Consider the following 27,069-nt stretch of genomic DNA (forward strand, 5'->3'; position numbering starts at 1 on the left):
TCTGTCTCAAGAATTAAAGTCATCAGTGCCTTCCCCATCACTTCTTATACTTTATCTGCTCATGAATCATTGTCTCCCATTGTCAAGATCTTGACTCTGGACCTGGGGAGAGGGCACATCCATAGTGTCACACATTGTTTTCACCAAAATAAGAATATTTAATTCTATTATATTTAAAATAAATAAATAAAAAAAAACTCTAAAACTGTATTTTGGAATTTTTTAAATAAATTTTGATAATTTTTATTATTTGTATTGCTGTTCTCATATCAGATGTTATTGTCATAATGTTAAGACAAATGTAATCTGCAACCTTCTTCAGATGCATCTTGTCAAACTCTGGAATCTATGAAATTTCAAACAGAAAACTGTATTTGATCCACGAGGGTAGTGTGATACTCTTGGTGCCCCTGCCACCCACAAGTGTTGAGAAGTGAGGAAGAAAGAGAAAAGGAAGTATGAAAAACAAGTTTATCAGCAAAACAATGTATAGAAAGTTGTTCATTAACACACATAAAGGAACTAAAATGAAAGGGTTAATCAAGGTGTGACAGTTATTTGGAGGCAAAGGTAGATATATATTTAGAGTGAGTCTATGGGCAGTTTTGTGAGTGGCATTGGATTTTGTGAACAGTTTTGGTTTTGAGGCAGTTGAGGACAGATTTAAATTGGACACAGTGGAAAGCAGATCATGGCTCAAGTAGATCGAAATGAATGGACACAGCCTCAACTGTAGATGTAGACCTTAGTGTTCAGAAAGGTCGATGGTATCACACATACACACACACACATACATACATACATACATACATACAGAGTGCAACTGATACTCACAGAAAATTTATTTTATTTTATTTTTTTGTACTTGTGAACCTGTGCACATTATAATACAGTAACTTGCTCTCATTCCATCAGTTATGGTCATGTAGAAGTCTTAAGTAATTCGTAATTACATTCTTTATTAAACCTTTAACCTCCAGAAGAGTGTCACTTAGAACTGAATTTTACTTAGTACTTTATCTGTTATACCATTGTCATTTTGTACTGATTATAACTTAGCACTTTTAGCCATTGTGCCTTGGGTCCCAAATGTTATAAGAATAATATTCAAGATGAGAACAGTGTTTGGAATAATCTAAAAATAATCCGAACTCTGACACTGTTTTGTAATGTTTGCTTATTTTTTATTTTCAGGCTAATAATGCCCTCTTAATTGACGAAGTAAATGATATCCGAGTGATTGGTGTGATTACGATTACGTTCCTACTTGGTATAGCGATTATAGGAATGGAATGGGAAGCTCGTGTAAGTATTAGCAACAACAAAAAATGATGAAAAATGAAATGCATAAAAAATACACAACAAAGAAAATAATAATAAATAAAACAACAAAAAAGTGCTCTATCCTCATCTCGCATCTATAATAGACATTTTTTTTTTAATTTCTTTCCTAGGACCACTCATTGAACACAATACTGTGGGAGTGGTTCACAGCTGACTACAGCATTATCGTTTTCAAGTTCAATGTAAACAAATTCTCGTTAAGCTGCCTTCTTAAAGTTTTACCCAATCACCACCATCATTGGGAGGTGATGGTAGTCAAGTGGTTAATCACACGGACTGAGGACTTGGGTGTTCCAAGTTGGAATCTAGTTCGTTCAACGAAAATCACTTTCACTTAGGATGTTGGCAACCTTCACATATTATCTCCCATAAGTATTCAATGTCTTTTTAGAAATAATTCTGACTAGAAAAATATCAAGGAAACCAATGCTAACAATAGAATTTTCGGATTCATGTGATATGACCACCATCATTATCAGTCACAATGTTGTCACATCATTCACCTGACAAATAAACTCATTAACCCTTGTCCTCAGATGTCCTTTGCGCCTTGATAAGTTGTGGCATCCTAATGGAACAAAAAAATGTTTACATTTTGTTTGCATAATAATTCTGAATGCATTTAACTATTGGAGGAAATATTTAACAAAATTTGATCTATAATATAATTTTTACTTTATTTTTAAATAATAGAATTAATGGGGGACATACAGGACCAACTTCTAGAACCTATGCAGACCTTTCTATGATTCACAAACAAAGGATCATTGCAAATGTGAATTGGTTCACTTTTTATTTTATTTTTTTTTATATTACAGTAACATATTTTTAGCACCAATACTAAGCAAAATGAATTTTTTTTTTAAATTGAAAAATAAAAAAAAAAAAATTTAACTTAAATAAAAACACTTTCTTTTAGGATTTAAAATACTTTTGTTTGTTTGTTTGTTTGTTCCTGACATTTTGTAACATTAAAAAACAAGTGAATATTTTTCTCAGAAAATTTTCTCACAAAACTTATTTACATTTTTTTTTTTTTTATTATATGTTAAACCAGCAGGGCACCAGGCATTGCCCGGTCATAAAATACACTTAAATATGATTAAAAAATATGACTTAGGTGCCATCAGCTAGAATCAAAACCGAAACATTTAACGCTACAGCCTTAGTTGTTACCATTTCAGCTATTGTCATCAGACGGATATGAAGTAGTTAAAAATGAACTGATTATAACATAAATGTGTATTTGTGCATGCATACAAGCGCTCTTTGAGTTGACTTATGCCTGCCAAGTTTAATTTTTTTTTTCAATTTTGACCCCTTAACAGTTATTTTTATCTGCTAAAAATCCATAAAAGAATAGTCAACAAGAAATTCAAGATGCAATCATTTGACCCGTCTTGTGCCACTCTGTTACCTTGCATCTCAGAGGAGATGCACGTTGAAAAATGGAGACAGACATCATGAATTTTATAAATTAGACTTTAAATTGTTTTTAATACCAATACATAATTGAAGCAAAATAAATAATTGTTTAAAAAAAAAAAAAAAAAAGAAAATAATTTAATTGAAATAAAAACTTTCTTTTCAGATTAAAAATATTTTTGTTCCCGGCATTTTTGTAACAAAAGAACATGAATATTTTTTTAATAAGGTTTTCACAATTTTTTTAATTCACATTTCTTATCTATTAAATTTGCTTCTTTTTTAACGCCAATACATAATTAGAGCCAAATAAATTGCTTGTCTCAATTAAAATGATTTCCTATGCTATTGATAAAGGTTACCTATTCGTTTATTTATATTTTACTATCACTTACGTTTGAATTTGCTTCGATACATGTAAGTCACAAATCTATGACGTCACTTAAGATAATGTTTTAAGCTCTGGGATTTTTATCTTAGGCCCCCAAAATTAACATTCCTGCAATGACTTGGTCCCCATTGATTGCGGTGTAATGCTGGTTCTGTGCAGTTCTAGGAGGTCCACCCTCCCGTGGTTTGCCTTCTCTCTTTGAGAAGGGGTTAGGTTATTGCTAATCACTTGAGAAACCCTTACCAGGGAATGCTCCAGGCACGTTTGCAAGTAGAATGTCTCTCTTCAGGGGCCGCTGACTTCTCAATCTTACTTTCCGACCCTGGTGTCACAGTTCTTCAGTGGGAAAGAACTAAATACCTTCAAATAGATCACTCGGTAGGACCTCAGACTGAAGATCTTAAGGTTTCAGATTCTAGTCAGAGTATTTGTTAGGAATTTACTATTAATTGTTAATGCAATATTAATTTCTAAGAATAGTTAAGATTTGTGATTGTTTGAAACGAGACTAATTTCATAACGTTTTTATTACATGTACAAAAATTGTGACAGATAGACAAACAAAATCTCTTATTTATATAAGATAATCTCCATTCTTTTAGATATGGAATATATATATTTAAAGAAACCCTTACGTTTCTCCTATTAAATACTTTTCTTTTTTTCTTTCTTTCAGGCACAGTTAATACTATTAGCAATCCTTTTAGTCTCAATGTCAGTCTTTTTGATTGGCACGTTCTTTCCACCCACACTGGATACTTTTTCTAAAGGATATACCGGTTATAGTGGTAAGTAATTGACATCATACAAAAAAGTTTTTTTTTTTTTTTTGTTTGATTTATTTGGAACATTTTGAAAATTTATTATACCTCTTTGAATGTCTTGTATCTTAGCCAATAATACCATTTTAACTTTAATAATAATAAAAAGTTATATATATATATTGTTTTTAAATCCTTGAAACAGTGTTTCATGGCAAACAAATGGTGATTCCTTTAAGAACATTGGTACTATTGTTTGTTCATGTAAGTAAAACTATTCAGCGATACAGGAGATTAATTGACTTAATGATAAAATAATGTCCCAACGAAGTTCAATTTTTTTTTATGATTTTAAAGAAACTTCCAAGGCTATATATATATATATAAAAAATATCTTAGATAGAATCATCCCTTCTATTAAAGAAAAAGTAAGTTTCCTTCTTTGGCTAAATTCAGATTCCGTGATTAATTGGTTTGTCTCCCTTAAAAATAAACACCTCCTTAACTTCATAACCTTTGACATCCAAAATTATTATCAATCAATTTCTCCGATCCTTTTAAATAAGGCTCTAATCTTTGCTAAAAGAAATTCTGACTTAACTAATTTAGAAATTAAATTAATTCTCCTAGCGAGAAAGTCCCTTATACAATTTAACAATAAGCTTTGGACTAGAAAGGACACCCCTTATAATTTTGACATCTTGATGGGTACTTCTGACTCTGCAGAAGTTACCGATTTAGTGGGACTCTTCTTACTGAAAGAACTTAAATACCACTTTAAACATATGCAAGGGGGCCTTTATAGAGATGATGCCCTTTTTACTACAACAGCCAGGCCAAGAGAGTACAACAAAACAATTAAAAAATTACATAACTTCTTTAATAACTTTGGCCTTTCTATAATTATCGAACCAAACAAAAAAGCTTCAAATTTTCTAGATGTTACACTTAATCTTAACACCGAAACTCATAGCCCCTATTATAAACCTAAACTTACGCTTTTATACGTCCATAAATGTGCTAACCACCCAAACTCAATTATAAAATCTATAGTACCATCCATCTCTAGAAGAATTTCTGCTGATAAAAAACTTTTAATCAAAATTCTTCAATAATGCCTGAAGGAACTCAGGACACAAGGAAAAGATTAAATACAACCATTATGCTCTTCCTGCAGGCCACCTTAAATCTGTAATCACACACAATATGACTCGTAAGAAACCTGTTCAAATAACAAGATCTGCTGCTATCAATATCAATGAACCAGTCTACATATATAATCCAAACCAAAATACTAATCGCAATACCTCTAACCCACCCAGTTGCATCAGGAGAAAGAAAAATATTTGGTTTAATCCTATATTTAGCGTAAATGACAAAACTAATATACCTAAGGAATTCAACATTGTACAAAACTCTTTCAAATACCCACACAGATATAGTTCTATTTTCAATAAAAACTCAATCAGGATTTCTTATTCAACAATGCCTAATTTAGCACAAAGAATCTTAACATCTAATAACAAAAAAATTAAATCAGCCCAAAAAATCCCTTTCCCAATTAAACCCAAAACTAACTGTAATTGTAATAACAAACATCTTTGCCCACTCAGTAATGATTGCATCCATAAAGATGGTATATATTCATGCACAATTACTGAGCTCCCATGCAATCCTCCCATAACAGACACTAATATTTCGTCTTCAAGTTATCCTTCTTCCCATCCTCCATCTGATATAGTTACTAATCCAATATACCACTTGAGCAGACCCTCCATCTAAAGTCATACAACTAGCAATAATAATAATAATATTAATGAGAATAATAATATTTCTCCTAATAGCCATACTAACACTAACAACACTCATTATCCCCTCCAAAATAGTCCTAATACAATCATTGTCCCACCATTTGTTGAACACTATGAACAAAATTCAAACTATTTAACTCATACAAATCAGCAAATTAATATTAATATCAGACCTCGAGCTTTTAATAAAGTAAATACATATATCGGTGCTACTTCAACATTAATTAAGAAAAGAATATCAAACCACATTTCTTCTTTTAACAACTATAATTCTAATAATAACTAAGAAACTTCTCTAACCATTTAATCAAAAAACTTAACTCTAATAATACCCCCTTCTCAATCAAATGGACTATCATAAAAAAGTCAAGTCTTATACTCCAGGCTCTAAGTCATGTCGCCTCTGCACAACCGAAGCTATAACTATAATTACTTCCCCTCAAAGTAACAATATAATAAATTCTAAAAACGAACTGATTTCTTTCTGTAAACATAAGTCCAAATTTAATTATGGTAATTTTGAAATTACATAGTTATTACTTTAACCTTTCAGATAGATATATAATTTTTCTTTAACTTTATCGTTTTTTCGACATACTTTCTTAATACTTTATAACTTAATAATCCTTTATTTTAATTCTTTATTTCTTCTTTGTTGGGACGGTTTTTTATCTGCAATTTCTGCTTTAGTCTTTAAATATTCCTATCTATCTAATATATCAATCTACCCACACATTTATATCCTGTATGTATATTTACTTATATTTTACTATATGCATTTACTTACATACTTATTTGCTTTATCCTGAATTTGCAGATATCGGCCATCCTCTCCCCTTAAAAAATTTTTTATTTTATTTTTTATTTATTTTTATTTATTTTTTTTTTATTTATTTATTTCCATTTAGTGTCTTTTAACAACTCTTGCTGACATTTTCTTAAGTAATAATCTGTACATTTCAGTTGACCTATATTTTTTGCCCTATATTTTTTTCGCACCTTTTAACATCTTTTTGTCTGGGCCATTTTGACATTTGCTTTTCTAGTTTATATTTAATTCTATCACCATTTTTTTCTTCTTCTTCCCTGATCTTTCTTATTAACATTATGTCTCGGCAGCTGTGTGAAAAGCATATCTTATTTTTCTTTTATTAATATTATTGGAATTTTTCCCCTTTTCCTTGTACATATTTGTGAATTATTCTATGGATTTCGGCCTCTTAGATTATTTTGGGCCATCTTCCAATCACGTGATTTCCTTGGATTTTACTTGTGCAAATGTAAATTCAATTAACTTTCTTGGATTTATATTTTGGATTTTACCATCATTGGATTATTTACCTTTCACCAGACTATCCATTCATGTGTAATCACCTAATCACCTTTTTCTGCACCATATTCCCTCTGCTTCACTTTTTGTTATCAAGTAAGATCTTTGACTTACTTGCAGTTTCATCAAATACTTTTGTATACAAAATCCGATCCCGCATTTTGCTAATTCCTACCCTCTGATGAGAAGGAAAGTATTTCTTCGAAACTCTGCGGATTAAGGACTATCCATTTATTTAGTGTTTCTTTTTCAAATTAAATGTTTTTAACTCTTTTTCAAAGCGTTTTTTAACATGTTTTATTAACTGTTTGCTCTTATATATATATATATATATATATATATATATATATATATATATATATATATAATTCCAGGTTAATATTTTTCAGATGTGCAGCAGTGAAGTTTTAATGAGATTAATTCAAGATTTGTCAATACCGAAGTAGGGCAAAATATACTTTTTATTTGTTTTACATAAACATTCATATGTCGCTACTCATTCATGAACATGTTTCAGTCAGCTAGTTACAAGTAACTAGAGATCTCTTGAGGCAATGCTGCTGATACAAAAGTTCAGTCAGGTGCGAATCAAGGGTAAATGGAGTAATTCACGGAAAGAGGTGATGTTTTTCCCTATATCTCAGTGTTATAACCAATGAAAAGGGAGCCTTTGGGTTGCTCCAAACTACTATACTAACTTGTTTGTTTTTTCTATTTCAGCTGAAACGTTTAGAGAAAATTTTCTTCCTGCTTTCAAAGGCGAAGAATTCTTTTCAGTGTTTTCCATTTTTTTCCCGGCTGCTACTGGAATATTAGCTGGTGCTAATATTTCCGGGGATCTTAAGGTAATTTTTTTTTCTTTTTTCTTTTTTTTTTCTTTTAATTTTTTTTTTTTGTCCTTTTTTTTTAATAATTATTTTAATTCAATGTTTGTAAAAGTTTAATTTCAGAATGTGTCTTCCGAATTTGTCGTGAAATGTTAAAAAAATAAAACAATTTTTTGTCTGATGATGATGCTATTTAGTAACAAATTCGTAACAAGCATGATAATGTCAGGTTAGAACAAAAATTCTATTAATTTTTTTTTTAAGGTTTGATGAAATAAAAAAAATGAATTTTTATTTTTATTTATGTCAAATAAGTAAGATTCAAAGAGCTGCTGTGAATTAAAGGCCAGATTTCTAGGGCATCCTAAATAGAGAGTTATTAAACAAGATGCTTGTTCACATTACATTTAAATTTCTGCGTGTTGGTACAGTCAGGGGAAAAAAGGAGCAGAGAAGGAATTCCAAAAGCAAGTGGTACAAGAAAAAAAGCTATTACAGTAAAAAAGAAAGCTGCCTACAATATTGTTGTCTTCAAGTCCAATGTAAACAAATTCTTGATGAGTCATTCCCTTAAGTAATCCAATTTACCAAATTTACAATATTATTCCATTGACTACTGTACACTCAATAACCCTTATCCTCGAGAGACCTTTAGACCTTGCTAAGCGGTGACTCTTTGTAAAAAAAAAAAAAAAAAAAAAAAAAAAAAAAATCGTATTCTGTTTCTAAACAAATATGAGAGGCAAACTTTGCAGCGATGTGTCGGGGGCTGGAACTCGGTAGACAGTGCAAGATCTATTAGATGGTAGCCTCTTTTTTTGGACCTTGTCCAAGAGAAAAAGACTAGTGGTTGGTGCACCATCCCAAATGAGGCAACAATACTCTATACATGGGCGAATGGTGGCTTTGTAGCGATATAACGTTTCCTTCTACATGAGTTTGTATATATTTTTCTTTCAATGATTCGTATCTGACTTGACCTGTTAAACACGTGTTATCATAACACTAGTGAAAATCGTGTGGATAATGCAATATAGTTAAACCAAGGTTTTATGGCACTGTATTGATACAGTGTAACTTGTGATAATCTACAAAACAAAAAGATGTTGCAATGCCATCCCAATGTCTCAAAGAGGTGACGATTACTTTACATAATTAAGATTAATAGGTTCAAAAAGGAGTTTATTTGATCAAGCATTTGGAGAAGATTTTGTAACATGGCAGTGAGAGTGACTATTGATGTTTTTATTCTTGGGTGGAGTGATAGTGTGGTTTTTAAATACTTTCAAACAAGTGAAACTCTTTAAAGGAGGCCGAATCAATTCAAAATATTAAACCATGCATTTTATTTACATAACTATGAATCCATTTTCTTATTTATGAGTTGCTCCTGGATAGATAATCTCCCCATGAAGATCTAAACCTTCCATATTAGGACCACACGTATATATAGCATAATCATGTTGACATACCAGTTCCTGTTTAATCACCAAAGTAAAGCAAGAGAAAGAGACTAGTGGCAGGTGCACCAGCCCAGATGTGGCAACAATACTCCGTGCATTGGTGAATGGTGGCTTTGTAGAGATATATAGAATACTGGCAGGCGTAAGAATTTGTTGTTTTTTTGTTTTTTTTTTGCAGCAGAATTGATAGTATCTTCTATGTATGTATTCCAATTCATGTTGTCTGTGTTAAGCCAAAAAGTTTGAATATTGGACTCTGGGGAAACAGACTGATGACCTGGGTGTGCTAAATTCGAATCTAGTTGGTTCCATAACATCATTTTTTTTTTAATGGATATTACCAGCCTTGAATAGATCCCTCACATAAAAAAGTATATATTTTTTAATAATGAGGTTATTTTAATAACAAATTCGTAATAGACATTAATAATGTCGGATTAGAGCAGAAATTCTATTTAATTCTTTTAACTTGTATTTTGTTTTTAATTCTGAAATAGAATTGAAGAAATTAATGCCAGCATGAGTTATGAGGTTGCTGGAAGATCCACTTTCTATTCTTTTTACTAAGACGTACCGTTTTCTTTTTTATTTAATTTATTTTTTTGTAATTTTTCAAACTTTTAGGATGCCCAAGATGCCATTCCAAAAGGAACCTTACTGGCAATTATATTGAGTTCTGCTGTCTATATCTTATCTGCTTGGATCCTTGGCGCTTGCCTAGTGAGAGATGCAAGTGGAGCCATTTTCTATGCTGTCAATAGCACTCTAGACTCTGTAGGTCAAAATGTAAATCTGACCTCGATTGTCGACAATGGTCAGAAGGACACGATCATAGCTATGCAGACCATGCGTAACTGCACTCTCGCAGAAGATGGAATATGTAAATATGGACTGATCAACGACTTCCAGGTGAGTCACCTTTTTTTTCTTGTTTTTTTTTTTTGTGTGCATGTCTTCCTATCAAATCTTTTTGATAATAAGTTTTATCTTTCAATTTATTGATTTATAGGGTGAAATTGCACAAATTCAAGTAAAAATCAACCTGTGTATTGTTTTTTTTTTTTGCGGACTGTTATCCTCTTCTTTATAGTTGTTATTGTTTCACCATTTTTCGGCTAATTCATCCTATGGCCTTCTTCAGGTGATTAACCACAACGGGATAAGAATGCTAAGTCTTGTGACTGTATTCTCAGTAATTACTGCCTTCCATAGTTGCTATTGTCTCACCACGTTTTGGCCAACTAATCCTCTGGCCTGCTTTGGATAGCTGTGGGGCAGTGGATAGAGGTATTGAGTCTCTACGGTTCCAGGTTAGCATCGTCTGAAGATAGTGGTTTCAATCCTACCCAAAACAGACCAGAGGCTTACTTGGTGAAAACGTGGTAAGATGACAACAACTATGGAATGCAGTTATTACTGGGGATACAGTTATAAGACTCAGCATCCCTATGCCATCACGGTTAACCACCTGAAGAAGGCCAAAGGAAACTGTGAAGATGAGGATAAAAATCCACAAAAAATTTAATACACAAATTACAAAGCATCATCTCAAAGGATTCCAAAAAATAAAATATAAAAATCAACCTTTTTAATATTAACAGTTGTAGGCTTCAACTTATTCATTTATAGGGCAAAATTGTACATTATACGAATTTGACTAAAAAGAAAAAGTTGTATGCAGTAAGACATATCCATGACCCATTGATTCACAACCATTAGGATTTATCCTACTTTGATTTAAATCAAAATCCATAAACTCTGACATATCTGTATCCGTATTATATTTCTCTAAGTCTGTCTGCTTATTCCACCTTTTCTCAGAAAATACTGGACCGATCTGAGTGAAATGAAATTCTATATGGACCTTTATGAAAGGTGCAACAAGCTAAATATTATGGCATCCGTTCAATGCATAGTTAGGGATTAGTGTTTAATGCGAAAATGAACAAAAGTTTAACCATATTCAACCATCAATTTGATGGATAGTGTTAGTTATATAATAAAACATGTCTATTTATATTATAAATATGTGTGTTTTGTGCTGCTTTAACAGCAAACATGATAATACCATAAAAATTTTGTAGAATTTCTGTTTCAGCCAAATTGCTATGGCTGCTTTATGGCATTTCTACAAACAACACAAGTCAGACCAAGTATTATGGCATCCGTTCGATGCACATTTAGAGTTTAATAGTGATCCGTATTTAATGCAAAAAAAATGAGCATAAATTTAACCATATGCAGCCATCAATTTGGCATAAAGCATTCATTCTAAGTTAAATTTTTGCCTATTTTTAATGAGCTAGAAAATCTAGTCTATAATTAGATAATAATTCTCTTTTATATACAGACACTAATGTTTGATGTTTATGCAATCATCAGTATAGGAGGTGACAATTCCTGACGGTCGGCAGATTCAAACCCAGTCATGAAACCACCTTTGACTCTATTTGTTAAGCCTTTACCGCTTAGCCACCAAACAATTGTCATGAGAATGAAGGGTATAAATAACTAATAAATGCATAATTCAAGCTCAAACGTTAGTTAATCCAGATTGGAAGTCGTAAACATTGCATAAACTCTAGTAGACTGCCTCTTACTTCCCAGACAGTGCCCATACTTAAGTATTAAAGGGGCTTGATAATTTTATATATATATATATATATATATATATATATAGCCTCAAGTGGAATCTCAATTCAGAGAGACCACCCCATCAGAATAAAAAATGATAAATATTGATCTTTTGGGGAGGAGGGATCTGATGAGGTGATCTCTTTAAATTGAAATTCCATTGAAACATGTTTACACATATGTAACCAATAATTTTTGTATAATAAACATATTATATACTTGCTCTGTCCTCCATCGAGCACTTTTTAATAAACACAGGACTGGATCTACATTTAGGAAACCAAACTAAGGTTTCCTTCAGTCTTGACAGACTATGGATATCCACTATAAGATTGGTGCCTGTGTGTGATATTTTTGTGGCAAGAGTTGCGCAATCTCCAACCACACGTCTCCTGAGTCGACTGTTGAATACCAGTGGCAAGTGGAGGTTTAGGACGACTGGAAACAATGCAGAGTGAAGCAGAAAGCACACACAGCGCCTAGAATTTCCAAATGGTCACCCATCTGGTACTAGCCAGGCTCAACGTTGCTTAACTTCAGTGATCTGATGAGAACCAGTCTGTCAACATGATTATGCTGTATAAACCAAACTATACAACCATTATATAAATATATATGTATGTGTGTGTGTAAGTAAATTCTTGGTACAGCAAAATGGAAGGAGAAATTTCAGAGGAAACATAATTTAATTTAAATCAAAAAGATCAAAGAAACAAAAAAAACGGGCAGGTGGAATTGTTAAAATTTCTTTAAGGCCTTATCGTCTGACCCTCTAAGAGGAAACGTCAGAATGATAAATTAAAAGCTAAGAATCGAATGAGGAAAGAGGGAAATTGGTTTCAGTTGGAAAACCAGTGAGAGAAAAAAAAAATATATATATATATATAATTCTCACTGTTCAGGTGGTTTTAAATTAGTAAATATTTCCAACTGATGTTTCAAAATCTTTTGTCTACACAGGCTAGGTCGAGAGTTATTAATGACTAATGCCTCAATGATATTGAGATGATAGTTCGACCTAGCACTGTATAAAACAGAAAACCAACCATCGGAATATTGGTCAGAACACCTATTTATACTAATCAGGTGATTACCAATGGCGGACTCATGAGCTTGGGAGTGCCCGGATGTTCTCAAAACCTGGTGTAATCAAATATCCCGAGGGATGTGTTGGGATATTCTCATTTCCAATCTTTGGGATGTCTTGCCAACGTAGTCAGCTCCACACTGACGAACAAATTTATAAACAACAGAATTCTTTTGAATGGTTGGCAAAACATCTTTACGAAAAGAAGAGAAAAGGTTCGAGTTGTGTAAACTACTCTAAGCATAGTAGCTGGAAAACAACGTTGAGTAGCAGAAGAAATCCTTTCAACAATATGAAGGCCATCAGGACCTAACCATGGTAATTTTAAATAAATAGGACAACGTGATGGACCAATATGTTTAACACTATTAAATGTAGCAATTTTACGTTCAATAGTAGTTTTTATTATATTTATGGGATATCCATTGCTGAGAAAAATATTTGTGATTTCACCAAGTTCCACATCAAGACGGTTTGGTGAACAAATCATGAGTGCATGATGTGTAAGAGCGCTAATGAGGTTTATTTTTCTAGACTGAGGGGCAAAGGAAAACCAATTAAGATAGAGCCCTGTAAATGTAGGTTTTCTGTATACAGAGGTCTCAAATGTAGAACCAACTTTAGAAACATATATACATTATATATATATATATATATATATATATATATATATATATATAATGTAACAAGCAAAAAATCCAGCACTTCTGTAAGTCGACAGGGTGTAACTTTTGGTATTTTTTAATAATAATACAATAGTCTGAAATAGTATAATTTTGACTTCGGATAGATACCGAGGAGTCAATTTGAAATTTATTTATCTTTAAAGTGCACTTTTATAAATTTTACAAAGTAAGGTATAAAAATTTAATTTTAATTGAATCAAAAAAATTACCTTGGATTTATTTTATGTAATGTACATTCTGTTGCACTTTTTAAAAAAATCATTGAAAATTTTATATCTATATCATTAATTGCTAGATGAAAAATAATGTTTTTAAATTGCAACAAAATGTACATTACATTAAATAAATCCAAGGTAATTTTGTTGCAATTTAAAAACATTATTTTTCATCTAGCAATTAATGATATAGATATAAAATTTTCAATGATTTTTTTTAAAAAGTGCAACAAAATGTACATTACATAAAATAAATCCAAGGTAATTTTTTGATTTAAATTAAATTTTTATACCTTACTTTGTAAAATTTATAAAAGTGCACTTTGAAGATAAATAAATTTCAAATTGAATCTTGTACCTTTATTTTTAAGGTCTATAGTAAAAACACATTTTGTTTAACAATTTTAATGTCTTGGATGAAATGCTTTTCTAACTTGTATCTTATCTTTTTAAGATTATATTTTAAAACTCTCCTTCTCTCTGTTTCAGTTTGTATTTCTCCTCACACCACAACTCATTTTTTGCAACCTCTTCTTTGTAATACAGGTCTGAATAATGAGAAAATCTGAATTTTATTAACAAAAACTTTAAAATAACTTTTTTAGATTAAATTTTTTAAACTTCTTTCAGAATAGAAAATCTTTAAAATTTAATAAGGAACATATTTCATATAGGTTTCATTAACAAATATTCAGTACATAATGAGAAAAATAGAGATTAAAATTTCAAAAGGAGTGTATAACTGGTTACGGTCAATAGTAGTCCTTGCCAGCAAAAGTTTTTGTTATTGTTATTCTATTATTATTATTATTTAAAACATTTTGTGTCCTGCTCTTTCACACGAGGTCTAATTGGTGAAAATAAACACTTTGTTCTGGAGTCTCACAACAATAATGGATAAGCTGTCACCATTTGAATGTGTAACTCATTAAAAACTAGCTGTCCCTACTTGGTATTGCCCAGAGTCTTTTTATTTTTATTTTGCTTTTCTTTTACTGTGCTGTTTTTCTTTTCTTTTTTGTTTTGTTTCCAATTTTTCTTTGTAAATAGGATTTATAAATTTACTTATTGCGATATCATTTGATGATTAAATTATTTGTTAAGACAAATTGTTATAAATCTATAGTTGATTGTTAAGTTAATGTTTTCATTTCAATTTCAAAAAATTATTGGATGTAAATAATTCCAAAAACTTTTAATCTTAATTAAATGAGGATTTGCTAAAAATTTTAGAGCAAGTTTCAATGACTTTCTATTTGGCAGTTTAAATGTTTTCAAATTCTTAAATGTCACAAAGTAATTCATTCTATCTTTTATAAGTTTTAACAAAATATTAAAATCACTAACCTGTTTAAGGAGAAATGGAATTGCATTATGATGGATTTAATTTCATAATTAAATTATTTGATTAAAAGTAAACAAAAATCAATGTTTAGTTATCAAAGTTATGTTGTTAGGAAAACTAGATGCACACACACACACACACACACACACACACACACATTTGATAATTTTATCAATATAGATATTAAAAATGGTGCTACTGTATTTGTTGTGTTATTGCTATGCATTTTATTTTTGTTTCTTTCAGGTGATGGAACGTATTTCAGCCTTTGGCCCATTGGTCACTGCTGGTATCTTCTCCGCCACTTTATCCTCAGCACTTGCTAGTCTTGTGTCGGCACCCAAGGTCTTTCAGGTGAGCATTTCAACCAGTATAATGGCAAATGCTTTTTAGAACCGCCATCTTTCTTATAATACGCTTTCAGACTCGAGGTTAATTTTTAACTGTTTCACTGAAAGTTGTTAGTATTTTCTTCCTCCTCTTCTTCTGTCTTCTCCCTCTCTTATAGTCCTTTTTTTTGTCTATGACACCTCTATAATCCTCCTTTTCTACTCTTTTTTTCCTCCCTCCTTCCCTTCCCTCCTCCTCATCTTTTCTACTTTTTCTCCTTGTCCCTTCTTCCTCCTCTTACTTTCTTCCTACATTCTCCTCTTTTTCCTCCCCATTCCTTCTTCCTTTCTCCTGCCTTCTTCTTCCTCTTTATTTTTCCTTTCTCCTGCCTTCTTCTTCCTCTTTATTTTTCCTTTCTCCTGCCTTCTTCTTCCTCTTTATTTTTCCTTTCTCCTGCCTTCTTCTTCCTCTTTCTTTTTCCTTTCTCCTGCCTTCTTCTTCCTCTTTTTTTTTCCTTTCTCCTGCCTTCTTCTTCCTCTTTTTTTTTCCTTTCTCCTGCCTTCTTCTTCCTCTTTCTTTTTCCTTTCTCCTGCCTTCTTCTTCCTCTTTCTTTTTCCTTTCTCCTGCCTTCTTCTTCCTCTTTATTTTTCCTTTCTCCTGCCTTCTTCTTCCTCTTTCTTTTTCCTTTCTCCTGCCTTCTTCTTCCTCTTTCTTTTTCCTTTCTCCTGCCTTCTTCTTCCTCTTTTTTTTTCCTTTCTCCTGCCTTCTTCCTCTTTTTTTTTTCCTTTCTCCTGCCTTCTTCTTCCTCTTTCTTTTTCCTTTCTCCTGCCTTCCTCTTTCTTTTTCCTTTCTCCTGCCTTCCTCTTTCTTTTTCCTTTCTCCTGCCTTCTTCTTTCTTTTTCCTTTCTCCTGCCTTCTTCTTTCTTTTTCCTTTCTCCTGCCTTCTTCTTTCTTTTTCCTTTCTCCTGCCTTCTTCTTTCTTTTTCCTTTCTCCTGCCTTCTTCTTTCTTTTTCCTTTCTCCTGCCTTCTTCTTTCTTTTTCCTTTCTCCTGCCTTCTTCTTTCTTTTTCCTTTCTCCTGCCTTCTTCTTTCTTTTTCCTTTCTCCTGCCTTCTTCTTCCTCTTTCTCTCTCCTGCCTTCTTCTTCTTCTTCTTCTTCTTCATCTCTCTTGCCTTCTTCTTCTTCTTCATCTCTCTTGCCTTCTTCTTCTTCTTCATCTCTCTTGCCTTCTTCTTCTTCTTCATCTCTCTTGCCTTCTTCTTCTTCTTCATCTCTCTTGCCTTCTTCTTCTTCTTCTTCTTCTTCATCTCTCTTGCCTTCTTCTTCTTCTTCTTCTTCTTCCTCTCTCTTGCCTTCTTCTTCTTCTTCTTCCTCTCTCTTGCCTTCTTCTTCTTCTTCTTCCTCTCTCTTGCCTTCTTCTTCTTCTTCTTCTTCTTCTTCCTCTCTCTTGCCTTCTTCTTCTTCTTCTTCTTCCTCTCTCTTGCCTTCTTCTTCTTCTTCTTCTTCTTCTTCTTCCTCTCTCTTGCCTTCTTCTTCTTCTTCTTCTTCCTCTTCCTTGCCTTCTTCTTCTTCTTCCTCTCTCTTGCCTTCTTCTTCTTCCTCTCCTTCCTCTCTCTTGCCTTCTTCTTCTTCCTCTCTCTTGCCTTCTTCTTCTTCCTCTCTCTTGCCTTCTTCTTCTTCCTCTCTCTTGCCTTCTTCTTCTTCCTCTCTCTTGCCTTCTTCTTCTTCCTCTCTCTTGCCTTCTTCTTCTTCCTCTCTCTTGCCTTCTTCTTCTTCTTCTTCTTCTTCTTCTTCTTCCTCTCTCTTGCCTTCTTCTTTTTCCTCTCTCTTGCCTTCTTCTTCTTCTTCTTCTTCCTCTCTCTTGCCTTCTTCTTCTTCTTCTTCTTCTTCCTCTCTCTTGCCTTCTTCTTCTTCCTCTCTCTTGCCTTCTTCTTCTTCTTCTTCCTCTCTCTTGCCTTCTTCTTCTTCTTCTTCTTCCTCTCTCTTGCCTTCTTCTTCTTCTTCTTCCTCTCTCTTGCCTTCTTCTTCTTCTTCCTCTCTCTTGCCTTCTTCTTCTTCCTCTCTCTTGCCTTCTTCTTCTTCCTCTCTCTTGCCTTCTTCTTCTTCCTCTCTCTTGCCTTCTTCTTCTTCTTCCTCTCTCTTGCCTTCTTCTTCTTCTTCTTCCTCTCTCTTGCCTTCTTCTTCTTCTTCTTCCTCTCTCTTGCCTTCTTCTTCTTCTTCCTCTCTCTTGCCTTCTTCTTCTTCTTCCTCTCTCTTGCCTTCTTCTTCTTCTTCTTCTTCTTCCTCTCTCTTGCCTTCTTCTTCTTCTTCTTCTTCTTCCTCTTCCTCTCTCTTGCCTTCTTCTCCTTCCTCTCTCTTGCCTTCTTCTTCTTCTTCCTCTCTCTTGCCTTCTTCTTCTTCTTCTTCCTCTCTCTTGCCTTCTTCTTCTTCTTCTTCCTCTCTCTTGCCTTCTTCTTCTTCTTCTTCCTCTCTCTTGCCTTCTTCTTCTTCTTCTTCCTCTCTTGCCTTCTTCTTCTTCCTCTCTCTTGCCTTCTTCTTCTTCTTCCTCTCTCTTGCCTTCTTCTTCTTCTTTTTCTTCTTCTTCTTCCTCTCTCTTGCCTTCTTCTTCTTCTTCTTCCTCTCTCTTGCCTTCTTCTTCTTCTTCTTCCTCTCTCTTGCCTTCTTCTTCTTCTTCTTCCTCTCTCTTGCCTTCTTCTTCTTCTTCCTCTCTCTTGCCTTCTTCTTCTTCTTCTTCTTCTTCTTCTTCTTCTTCTTCCTCTCTCTTGCCTTCTTCTTCCTCTTCTTCCTCTCTCTTGCCTTCTTCTTCCTCTTCTTCTTCTTCCTCTTCTTCTTCTTCTTCTTCTTCTTCTTCCTCTCTCCTGCCTTCTTCTTATTATTATTCTTATTCTTCTTCTTATTCTTCTCCTATTATTATTATTATTATTCCTCTCACCTGCCTCTCTTCTATTCTCCTTCCCATCTTCCATTCTCCTTCCCCTCTTCCATTCTCATTTTCTGCCTCTTCCTCTATCCTCCTCCTCCCTCCATAGTAGCCACACAAAATGTATTCAGTTCCAGATTCAAAACGCTTAGTCTTAATCTCATGCTATCTTGTTTGATTATTTTTATTTTAAATTTTATTCTTCTTAATACAATCACAGGTGTCGCAATCATGGGGTCAATGAACCTGTCATCTACATACTCGACCATTGACTCCTGAGATTCTAAATGGTCCAATCTGGTCTAAGAAATCTTTAGTTTTACGCTAGTAAAAATTTATACATACAATATACCATTTGTTTTATTTTTTTTAATTTATAAATACATTATTTATAGTAAGAAGGCTTTTGTAGTTTGATTGAATCATTGTGTGAAGTGTAAAAGAGCTGCGTTTGAGGGCTATGGCAATGCAGTTTATGGAAATTCTCTATGTAGTAAAATAAATGATGGTGACAGTATTGAAGGAATTTTAATAATTTTCAATCATGCATATTTATTTCAGGACATAGTGCATCACACAAGCTGGTAGATGTGTAAATTTTCCGAAAATTTCGAGAATATATCTCTTCTTCAGGGAGAGTATAGGAAGCGTAAACAGCTCTCGAATGTGGCTAAATTTGTTTGTGCCGTCACTGAGAGTTAATATCATTTGTAATATTTTGATTTGTCATATCCGAGCAGTGGAAATGGGAACAAAGTCTCATTATTTCAAAAGAGGAAAAAAATCAATAAAAAACAGATACCCTTTATGGTGCACGTCTCCATCTTTTGATGAACATATATCGTATTTTTATATGGCATTAGTACTGTTGTTATCTAACACTTTTCTGAAACCGCACCATCGTACATAATGTTTACTTCATTGTACATAAGACGTTGATATTTAGCTAGCTTCTTCCTCTCATTAGAGACGCTTAAACTAGGGTTACTACTCTCTCTCATCCCATATCACTGTCAGTTTTAACGGCTGTGTTTTCTATATAACTAGGGATTGTATTTTCATAGTGGATGATGTATGACTTATTTTTAACAGTTTCTACCCGACATTGAGAGTCGACCGGTGATTGGATTTGAGAATACAGCTTTGTAAATTTCTGTACGTCCTTCTAACTTGATTACCCTGACTTGCTCACTGTCATCGGTAGTAAAAATACATCATATTTTCATACGTCAGTCTCTGTTGTAATGCTTTTAAGCACAGCAGAAATACAACGCTTGTTTCTTATCAAAATTCATTTGTATTGTTTAAGTTTTATGATTTCAGAACCAACAGCAAAAATTTGCCTATCTAAAAAAAAAACAATACAAATAAAATGTTTTTTTTTTATAAGAATGTGATTGTAAATTTGTTTAAGATATTTTAACATAATTGAAAAAGCTTTTAAGCACAAATATTTTTAAATTTCAAACTTATTATATTTATTCCTCCGAAACAAAGTATATTCCTCCAATTCTGTTCATCCATTTTTTTTTTCAATTAAATTCTTCATTATTTTCATTTATTTTTTAATTTTTTCATTCAGTTTTTCATTTTTCTTCATTTTTCATTTTATTTCATTTAGTTTTTCATATTTTTCATTCATTTTCCTCTGTTCATTTTTCTTTCCTTTTCTGTTATTCAATTTTTTCGTTCATTTTTTCATTCATTTTTCTTTCATTCATTTTTTCCAATTTATTTTTTCATTAACTTTTCTTCATTCAATTTTTTTCATTAACTTTTCTTCATTCAATTTTTTTCATTAACTTTTCTTCATTCAATTTTTTTCATTAACTTTTCTTCATTCAATTTTTTTCATTAACTTTTCTTCATTCAATTTTTTTCATTAACTTTTCTTCATTCAATTTTTTTCATTAACTTTTCTTCATTCAATTTTTTTCATTAACTTTTCTTCATTAACTTTTCTTCATTCAATTTTTTTCATTAACTTTTCTTCATTCATTTTTCTTCATTCATTTTTCTTCATTCATTTTTCTTCATTCATTTTTCTTCATTCAATTTTTTTCATTCATTTTTCTTCATTCAATTTTTTTCATTCATTTTTCTTCATTCAATTTTTTTCATTCATTTTTCTTCATTCAATTTTTTTCATTCATTTTTCTTCATTCAATTTTTTGCATTCATTTTTCTTCATTCAATTTTTTTCATTCATTTTTCTTCATTCAATTTTTTCATTCATTTTTCACTGAAACATAAAGAGCTACTTTGAATTTAATTTCAAGCTGAAAACATTTAAATATTGAATATTAGTTCAAATTATTTGAACTACTGTTGTCATCTTGAAGTGTTATTTTCACAACGTTCCAGTTGACGCAACCTCAGAATTTCTTCAGGTGTATCTAATTGCAAATTACTTAGGGTTTTACCCAATCATGGCTGACAGAACGAGAGCATGCTACCCCCATGGATTAAATAAAGGTTTCTGTTCAAAATTCAGTGCAGATTCCAGATTTCAAGAAGATACACCTGAAGAAGATTGGAGGTTACATTGGCGAAAACATTGTGATGTAACGATGCATATTAAGTCATTGGAGCAATTGCTCTGTGACACTTAATAGGAAATAGACAGTGGAAGCCGATTTGGCATCCCTGCTGAAAAGTTTCATGAGTTTTTGTGTCATGTCAATATTGTTTTTGAATATAATAAATACGAATATATGTAAACTGTTGTTTTTTTATATATATAAAATGTTTATTTACTTTTATGAATGTAGTGCTAATGAAAAATAAAAATAACTAATAATAAAATAATACAATAATAATGAAAAAAATAAAATGTTTGTCAAAATGTTTACATCATAGATTTCGGCATTCAGAAGTGATTTTTAAATATTTAAATTGGCAAATACAAAATTTCTGGCCACAATGAAAGTTTTTATGCAAAAGTTGGAATAATATGTTTATATTCTTTCCTTGGTTCCTAAATAAAAGAAAATGGTATTCATATTTTTGGAACTGTTAAGCATGCATTCATTTCAGTAAAAATGTAAATAAATATTTTAAAAAATATATCTAAATAAATATATTTTTTAAAAAAATATCTAAATAAATATATTTTTTTAAAAAAATATCTAAATAAATATATTTCATTAAAAAAATATCTAAATAAATATATTTAATTAGAAAAATATCTAAATAAATATATTTAATTAAAAAAAATATCTAAATAAATATATTTAATTAAAAAAAATATCTAAATAAATATATTTAATTAAAAAAATATCTAAATAAATATATTTAATTTAAAAAAATATCTAAATAAATATATTTAATTTAAAAAATATCTAAATAAATATATTTAATTAAAAAAAATATCTAAATAAATATATTTAATTAAAAAAAATATCTAAATAAATATTAATTAAAAAATATATCTAAATAAATATATTTAATTAAAAAAAATATCTAAATAAATATATTTAATTAAAAAAATATCTAAATACATATATTTGATTAAAAAAAATATCTAAATACATATATTTAATTAAAAAAAATATCTAAATACATATATTTAATTAAAAAAAATATCTAAATAAATATATTTAATTAAAAAAAATATCTAAATAAATATATTTAATTAAAAAAAATATCTAAATAAATATATTTAATTAAAAAAATATCTAAATATATTTAATTAAAAAAAATATCTAAATAAATATATTTAATTAAAAAAAATATCTAAATAAATATATTTAATTAAAAAAAAATATCTAAATGAATATATTTAATTAAAAAAAATATCTAAATATATTTAATTAAAAAAAATATCTAAATAAATATATTTAATTAAAAAAATATCTAAATAAATATATTTAATTAAAAAAATATCTAAATATTTAATTAAAAAATATCTAAATAAATATATTTAATTAAAAAATATCTAAATAAATATATTTAATTAAAACAATATCTAAATAAATATATTTAATTAAAAAAAATATCTAAATAAATATATTTAATTAAAAACAATATATAAATAAATATATTTAATTAAAAAAAATATCTAAATAAATATATTTAATTAAAGAAAATATCTAAATAAATATATTTAATTAAAAAAAATATCTAAATAAACATTTAATTAAAAAAATATCTAAATAAACATATTTAATTAAAAAAATATATAAATAAACATATTTAATTAAAAAAATATATAAATAAACATATTTAATTAAAAAAATATATAAATAAACATATTTAATTAAAAAAATATATAAATAAATATATTTAATTGAAAAAAAAAATTATATGTGATACATTCATAAAAGCAAATAGTAATATTTATAAAAAAATTCCTTTGCACATATTCTAATCTATATATCTATAAAAGTGAGAATGTGTGTGAGGACGCTTCTCAACCTATATACTCGACAAATCTTTGATCTACAGACTTGGAATTTGGTATATAGGACATTCAGACATGTGAAAAACTTTTTAATCGGTTTTCATCCAGAAAAAAAGGGCTGCTAAGGAATCAAAATTGAAAAATTGGTACTTGAGAGTCATCGGATTTTTATCTGTTTGTCAACTATTTCATGTATGCGCATGTGCAGCCATGAAATCTGACAATTTCTTTAAGAATAAGTAGATTTGAAAACACTTTGTAAAGATCATGTCAAGCTGGCCTAATAGTTATCGTACTTGACTCACTGTCTTTAGGTTTTGGTTTTGATTTTGATCTCCACTTAAGTAATTTTTTTTCTTTTTACTTACAAGAAGTGAACTATATTATTTTGTTATTGGAATTCTTTGAGATGAGTAATTTGTATATTTATGTGTCCGTAAATAAATAAATATACAAGAAGTGAACAGCATGCACATGTCTTTATTTCTGTATTAATTAAAATATAATATTTATGCATATTTTGCAACCGGGCAACGCCGGGCGGTCTGCTAGTTTATTATATTTAAAGACAATATTGGAACAAAACAAACAAAAACTCATGGAACTTTTTGCAGTGGGGATGTCAAATCGGCTGCCACTGTCTATTTCCTATTAAGTATAAAGGAGAAATGATTTGAATGACTTAAGATGCGTTATTGTTTATTAATTTATATTTTATGCGTCCTCAACCTTGTGCTAGTATTCCCCCCCCCCCAAAAAAAAGAAACCTTAAAATAAATTGTTCATGAATTGCAACCTCTTTTTAATATTTGGGTTAAATACAAATAACAATTTAAATAATATTTTTAAAAATGCAGTAGTTCGAATAATCTAAATAATATGAGGATTGATAATACTTTTTGTATTATTTATTAGAATGAACATAAAACTTACATGCGTAAACCATCTAAATGATCATTGCTGATGGAACAAGAACGATCTACCTCTATGGATTAAAGGGTTCAGCTCAAAATTCTGTATAGATTCCAGAGTATGTTACATCAGCTGAAACATTGTGGAAATAACACTTTAAGGATGAGAACAGTAGTCTCTGTGATCCAAATGATATGAATTATTAATCCTTATCTCCAAAATTCAGAAAAATAATTTAATTATTTTGAGAGAATAATTTTCCCTTCCTCCGAAAGTAAACATTGATTTCTTCACTATTTTCAGGCCGTTTGTAAAGACAAGATCTTTCCGGGTATTCACGGCCTTGCAAAAGGCCACGGCAAGGGAGATAATCCACGCCGATTATACCTCTTGGCTTATCTCATTGGAGTTGCCTTCATCTGTATCGGTAAGTTATTTTAGATTTTTTTACATTCTGATAATTTCTTTCAATCCTATGTTTTTATAGACACAATTTTCCCATATATGGAGTATCATTACCACATCTCGGCTGATGCATCCACCACTAGTCTCTCTCACTCTTAGGTTAAAAAGTCTCAAATCTAATAGCTCTTGCATTATTATCCAGGTGCCAACCTCTGTCCCATCGCTGCAATGTTGCTTCCTGGTGCCTGTTTTATAAGTATGTTAATACAATGTGCTCTGTTGAACTCTTAGCACTTTTTCCCTCTAAACGTAGATGTTCCTAACAAGTTGCAAAATCCCACCCCTTTATTTTTGAGGTTCCTACATACTGGGAAGCTTTATACTCTAATAGTTTTTTCCCCTCAGACTGCTAGACTTTGAAATTCCCTCCCCTGTTTACTTCTTCCCTGACTGTACTTGCATGCAGAAGTTTAAATGTGATGTGAACAGACATCTCGCAGCTCAACTCCTCTCAGTCCCCTATTAGACACGATCCAAATAGTAGTTGTCCCTTTATATTCCAAGAGACAATATATCTTGTTAGAGTTGGAAATGAATAAAATGAATTATTGCATATGCTTAGTGTAGATTTCACTTTCATTTTTATATAACCGTTATGACAATGAGGATCTTTATTATCTTCATCAAAATTGGAAATATTTTCTAAAGATTCACCGTTGCGGAATTAACATTTCCTTTGCTTGACTCTTTTTAAGAAGACTCCTTTAAGGATTTAGCTTTCATTTTGATACAACCATAAGTACAATGAGGATCTCCATTATTTTCGTTAAAATTGGAAATATTTTCAAATTTTCACCAGCTGTGGGCAAATAGCTCAACTGCGTTATGGATACCTTGAGAAAGGCAAATGCTAAGGGAATGAACCCCGACAAAAAATCAGGTTTCTAATCCCGATGGACAGATGATGAAGCACTGCAACACCTTTCCGGCAACTCACGTAGCTGCACTGGCTCTGACCATATTAGCTTACCTTTATGTCAGACTTTGTCTGCAACACTGACAGGGGAACCTTAGTAACTGGGCAAACCTAGGTCTCCTTATCACTTGCCTATGCTTGTATCTGGAGAGACCAATTCCAGCCTCGAACTGTATAGCCACAGCAGATGCTGCAGTGCACCAGACTAGATGCAGAATGCCATTGTCTTGTGAGAAAGATGGTTGCCATCAAAATAAGTATAGATATCTTGTATACTTATCCGATTAAATAAAAGTATTATGTTAAGTATATTATATCGGTCTTTGATGTTGTCTTAAGTTTTAATTTTGTTGCCATTGTTTTTTCAGGTGAACTAAATGCCATTGCTCCGGTCATTTCAAATTTTTTTCTCATGTCTTATGCACTTATCAATTATTCCTGCTTTGATGCCTCATTGGCAAATTCACCAGGTACGTTTACGATTGCTTTTGTTTTGGTCACTTGAAAATCTTCTGAAATTTCAAAACATTCATCAACACAACCTGTATTCTTGAAATAATAATGATGAAATTATTGTGTACAGTCATCAAGTTAACCACAAAAGTGTTTGTACATGAATGGATATAGAAAGAGCAACAGCATTCACCCTAGGCATGTTAAACTGGGAGTTTCTAGTAGTGTTGGGATGATTAATCGGAATCTGGAATCAGAAAAATTGGAACTTTTTGGGGTATCGGAATCAGAAAAATTTGTGTTTATTTTCCGATGACAAAACAAGTCTTTTAATTGTCCTTTTCATTTGATATTTGTTTTTTATGTTTTTTTGTTTTTTTTTTTTGTTTTTTTTTTTAAAACAAAATCTTTCACTGTTGGTACTAATGATAAAATAATTATTTGTTGATTTTAAACTGTCGGTTTAACTAAAATCTATAGCTCAGCCTCACAAGTGTATTTTACGTCTGCATATTTAATGTGTTTTTACAGTAATCAAGAAAAAATAACAACTCTGTAGTTAAATATTTAGAAATTTATAAGGAATCGGATTGGAATCGTCCCATCACTAGTTTCTAGGGAATATCAAATTCAAAATCCAGCCTCTGTTACACATATATTCCAATCAAGGGAGATGACTACATTAAGTTTTTGCATTTATTGCAGGTAGGCGTCAATGTCCTGAATTACAGTGCTTGGTATTGCCAAATGGTCACCCTTCTGGTATTGGCTTAGCTCAGTGTTAACTTTTGTTTTGTTTTACAGCATATCAACCACTTTTTGGTCATTTAATGCCAAAACATTAATTGTAATGTGTTAAATGTTGATTAATTGTTTTTTGCGATGTCAGCGTGATTATGCTGTATATGTGTATGGGAAGGGGACATAAAATATCATTTTGTTAAACTTCGAGAAACAGTTCGGTTTTAAGCAATACAGTGTTTCTGCAGCAGAAACTTTTGCCTCTCTTATTTTGTACATATGTGTATGGAGAAAGAGCTGCAGCATTCATCCTAAGCAGTTTTAACTGGCTTCCTCCAAAGTAGGGAATTTCTAGGGAATAACAAAATCACAATCAGACCCTCTGTTCCATACATATCCCGATCAAGGGAGATGCCAATGTCCTACATACAACGCCTGGTATTGTCAAATGGTTATCCATCTGGTACTGACTGGGTTGAATGTTGCTTAACGTTGGTGATTTGATGAAAACTGGTATGTCAATGCGATGATGTTGTATACGTGTATGGAAAGGGCATAAGATATAGTTTTGTTAAATTTTGAGAAACATGAAGGTTTTAAAAAAATACAGT

The 27,069-nt window shown here is 31.1% G+C and overlaps 1 protein-coding gene across 4 annotated transcripts in view; it reads left to right on the forward strand.

Moving 5' to 3' along the window:
• LOC145297753 (solute carrier family 12 member 1-like) overlaps positions 1-27,069 on the forward strand; it is a 382,960-nt gene that overhangs the window by 290,278 nt on the left and 65,613 nt on the right. For all 4 annotated transcript variants that reach the window (XM_080143990.1, XM_080143991.1, XM_080143988.1 and 1 more), the window contains exons 5-11: positions 1,195-1,305; positions 3,837-3,948; positions 7,783-7,907; positions 9,977-10,261; positions 15,566-15,673; positions 24,187-24,310; positions 25,633-25,734. In XM_080143990.1, coding sequence (XP_080000116.1) covers positions 1,195-1,305; positions 3,837-3,948; positions 7,783-7,907; positions 9,977-10,261; positions 15,566-15,673; positions 24,187-24,310; positions 25,633-25,734 — 967 coding nt within the window. The remainder of the gene's footprint in view (positions 1-1,194; positions 1,306-3,836; positions 3,949-7,782; positions 7,908-9,976; positions 10,262-15,565; positions 15,674-24,186; positions 24,311-25,632; positions 25,735-27,069) is intronic.

Source organism: Euprymna scolopes, chromosome 18, assembly GCF_053919585.1.
Source record: "Euprymna scolopes isolate OS-2025 chromosome 18, ASM5391958v1, whole genome shotgun sequence".
NCBI lineage: Eukaryota > Metazoa > Mollusca > Cephalopoda > Sepiida > Sepiolidae > Euprymna > Euprymna scolopes.